This window comes from Hylaeus volcanicus, chromosome 7 (genome assembly GCF_026283585.1).
Source record: "Hylaeus volcanicus isolate JK05 chromosome 7, UHH_iyHylVolc1.0_haploid, whole genome shotgun sequence".
NCBI classification, from domain to species: Eukaryota; Metazoa; Arthropoda; class Insecta; order Hymenoptera; family Colletidae; genus Hylaeus; species Hylaeus volcanicus.
In genome coordinates this window covers 4,707,759-4,711,045 of record NC_071982.1, presented here as the reverse complement: position 1 = coordinate 4,711,045, position 3,287 = coordinate 4,707,759, and the positions used below count along the sequence as shown (strand labels likewise).

The 3,287-nt window shown below is 43.5% G+C and overlaps 1 protein-coding gene across 2 annotated transcripts in view; it reads left to right on the top strand.

Annotated features, from left to right (window-relative positions):
* Positions 1-3,287, top strand: part of LOC128879265 (GAS2-like protein pickled eggs) — an 82,281-nt gene that overhangs the window by 69,328 nt on the left and 9,666 nt on the right. Inside the window, exons 4-6 of one of the 2 annotated variants that reach the window (XM_054128248.1) lie at positions 280-481; positions 1,540-1,624; positions 2,584-2,974. In XM_054128248.1, coding sequence (XP_053984223.1) covers positions 280-481; positions 1,540-1,624; positions 2,584-2,974 — 678 coding nt within the window. Of the gene's footprint in view, positions 1-279; positions 482-1,539; positions 1,625-2,571; positions 2,975-3,287 lie in introns of both variants that reach the window. The other variant, XM_054128247.1, reaches the window with a different exon arrangement.

The window sequence follows — 3,287 nt, the reverse complement described above, 5'->3', positions numbered from 1 at the left end:
AGGAAAACAATTTTTTTTCTGTCGAAGACAATGTCAGGGAACGTAAAAATAATTGGATTTCCAAAGTGGAGGACTCGTTGAAATTAAAGCGCCATTCTAGTACCTTGAACTGAAAATTAAAGTTACTTCACAATTTTATTTTAGTGACAAGTGACTAGATTGAAGAAAAATCAAATTTTTTCCTGTCAAAGACACTGTCAGAGACTATAAAAAAAAATTGGATTTCCAAAGTGGAGGACTCGTTGAAACTAACATGCCATTTTTGTTGGAATGCTCCAGGTTCGCGACTTGGTCGAGAGGTGCACGTGTCCCACGCAGTTCCCAATGATCCGCGTGTCGGAGGGGAAGTACAGGATCGGTGACACGAAGGTGCTGATCTTCGTCAGGATTCTACGAAGTCACGTGATGGTGCGTGTCGGCGGTGGCTGGGACACGCTGAGCCATTATTTGGACAAGCACGACCCCTGCCGATGCAGAACTTGTAAGTCGAACTTTGGACGTTTGATTCGACAGCTTCGCGTGTATTTTCGAACTCGACAGGATCGAACGTTAACGGATAGAATAGATCGTGCACGCGATCACGGTTTAGCGTTCGTCGTGGTGACGCTAGCCGGGACAAACGTAACGCGATGATAGGGTAAACAAGCATGATCTCAGCATCGGAGAAAATAAAGATGATTCGAGACTTTCGATTCTGTCCCGTGGCTGGGCAATTAGCATGCTAGTTTTTTTTTCTTGAAAGTCTACTTAATAGCGATCGATGATTGCCGAGGTGTTAGCTGTGGAGAAACTTGCTTGTTAATGCTAATTATGTGTAATAAACACGCAGAAGAAGGAAAAATGTTAGTGTTGTAAATTGTATTCTAGTGAATAGTGGATTCGTTTAAAAATGGTACTCCAAAAAATGGCGCCTTTAAAAATGATACTTTCGTAAATTGTATTCTAATGAAGAGTAGATTCGTTTAAAAGTGGTATTCCAAAAATGGTACCTTTAAAAATGGTACCTTTAAAAATGGTACTCTAAGAAATGGTACCTTTGAAAATGATACTTTTGTAAATTCAATTCTAATGTATAGTACATAGATTCTGTTAAAAGTGCTACTCCAAAAAATGGCACCCATAAAAATGGTACTCTAAAAACTGGCACCTCTAAAAATGTTTCTTTTGCAAATTGCATTCTAATGAATAGTAGATTAGGTTAAAATTGCCACTCCAAAAAATGGCACCCTAAAAAATGATTCTTCCACAAAATGCACACCTGTAAATGGCACTCCAATACCACACATTTACTCAACTCTACCTCGACTCGTTCAGTTTCCCGAGGAAAGGTGTTAAGTAACTTAACTCTACCCGTTTGTACAGTCTTTTTCGCTAACCACAGCTCTCGCGATCGCTTGAAAGAGACGTTTCAATTAGTCCTCGATCGGTGGCATCCCGTCGAAAGAATCGTGTTTCAGCATAACGAAAAACGGACGTGGCTGATTGCGCAATCCCGTACCTATAATTTATCATTTTTTTTTTTTTGTTTTTTTGTTTCAGCGCATCGCTCGATGATCTCAGCGAAGTTGATTCAAAAGGCTGGAGGGTCCTTCGACCTTGGCAGCGCGCAGGTGCATTACGAAAGGTGAGTAATTTTCTGCTTCTAAGGTGTCATTTATCTGTCTACGGTCGCTCATTCGCGCAACATTTTCCACGCCTTGGTCGGGGTAAAATGCTATTCGAGCTAGAGGGAATTACACAGGGCGTTGATCAGCGAGATTAGATGAACCTAAGAGCATACATATTTACCATTCCATTATAACACAGTCGTACCGCGTCGATCAAAGTGGAAAACACTACTCAGAGTCATGATTCGTTATTGCGACGCTCGACGTGAAAATCTGAAAATTATGTTAAGGTTTTGAAGTAGTCCAACGATAAAGTCTCCAGTAGTGCGTATCCACAACATTCATTAACCCACTTTCTCCCAAATTTATGTATCCCATGTCACAATTCATTTTTCAGAGCTGACACTATCTGACATTTCATTTCAATACCGAGTATTCTGTAATTGCTAACGTTTCGTAACACGCGTACCGAATAACACACGACTCCGTATCATAAAAGGGCTGGCAAAATATGCGTGAAAGGGTCGATCACTCTCCCCTAAATCTCAATTCCGTTAGCTATCGAATTGGCTGCACTCGGTTGCCGACAAACTTTTCTTTTACAAACTTTTCTTTTCTGGGGAAAGACTCGTTGAAATGAACACGTTGACCCCACGTTTCCGGTATATGAGGTGTTAAAGAAACTAAATAAAATAAATCCGGATAAGATTCCTGAATTCTGATAAGGTTATGTAGTTTTCAATTATTTGAAGACAAAACTTTGGCTTCATCAAAATTTCGACAAAAGTTAATGTGGCAGTGAACATGTTAAAAGACTAAGATCTCGACGAGCATTTTACTTTGTCAACAAAAGGTTGAATCGATAACACTGATCCGAAAGACTAGCCTAGACCCAAAAGAGTAGACCTAGTCAGCATGGTTGCCCGTCCTTGTCGCGAAACGTGAAACGGCTGCTCATCCGCAGATCACCTCCTAGAACTCGAAGGAGTTCGGCGTCGAGCGTCGGTTCCTGCGCGGGAACGATGCAGAATCAGCAGCAGACGCAGCTGCACGCGGCCAGGAGCGTCTCCAGCAATCGATCGCGATCGCCCACGCCTCATCGACCCGCTGGCAAGCAGCAACAGCAGCCGAGCGACGAGCAGCAACGCAAGATCAATCGCTCGAGGAGTCCCACGCCGCAGAGGAAATTCCTCGGCAGCCCCAACCACCAGCCTGCCGATTTCGGGAAACAGCGATCCAGATCGCCCACCCCGAAGGCGCGGATCAGATCGTGCAGCCCCACGAAGACGGGATCCGACTCGCCCAAGAGGGGCATCAACGAGGATGCTCGCTCGCCGACGCATCATGCTAAGCATCAAGAAGTTAAGGTGAGTAATAGCGACTGAGGATGGCTCGTGGAGGACACCGGGAGCAGGATAATGTGGGGTTTAAAAAGGATAGAGGGTCTAGGATTGGGTAGAGTTCAGGGAGAACACCAAGATTAGGAGGATAAGCGATTCAAAGGAGACTCAGAGGCTAGGATTGGGTAGAGTTCATAGAGGACACTAAGATTAAAAGGATAGGGGGTTCAAAGAAGACATAGAGTTTAGGATAGGATAGAGCTTATGAAGGACACTAAGATTAGAAGGATAGAAGGTTCAAAGAAGACATAGAGGTTAGGATAGGATAGAGTTCATAGAG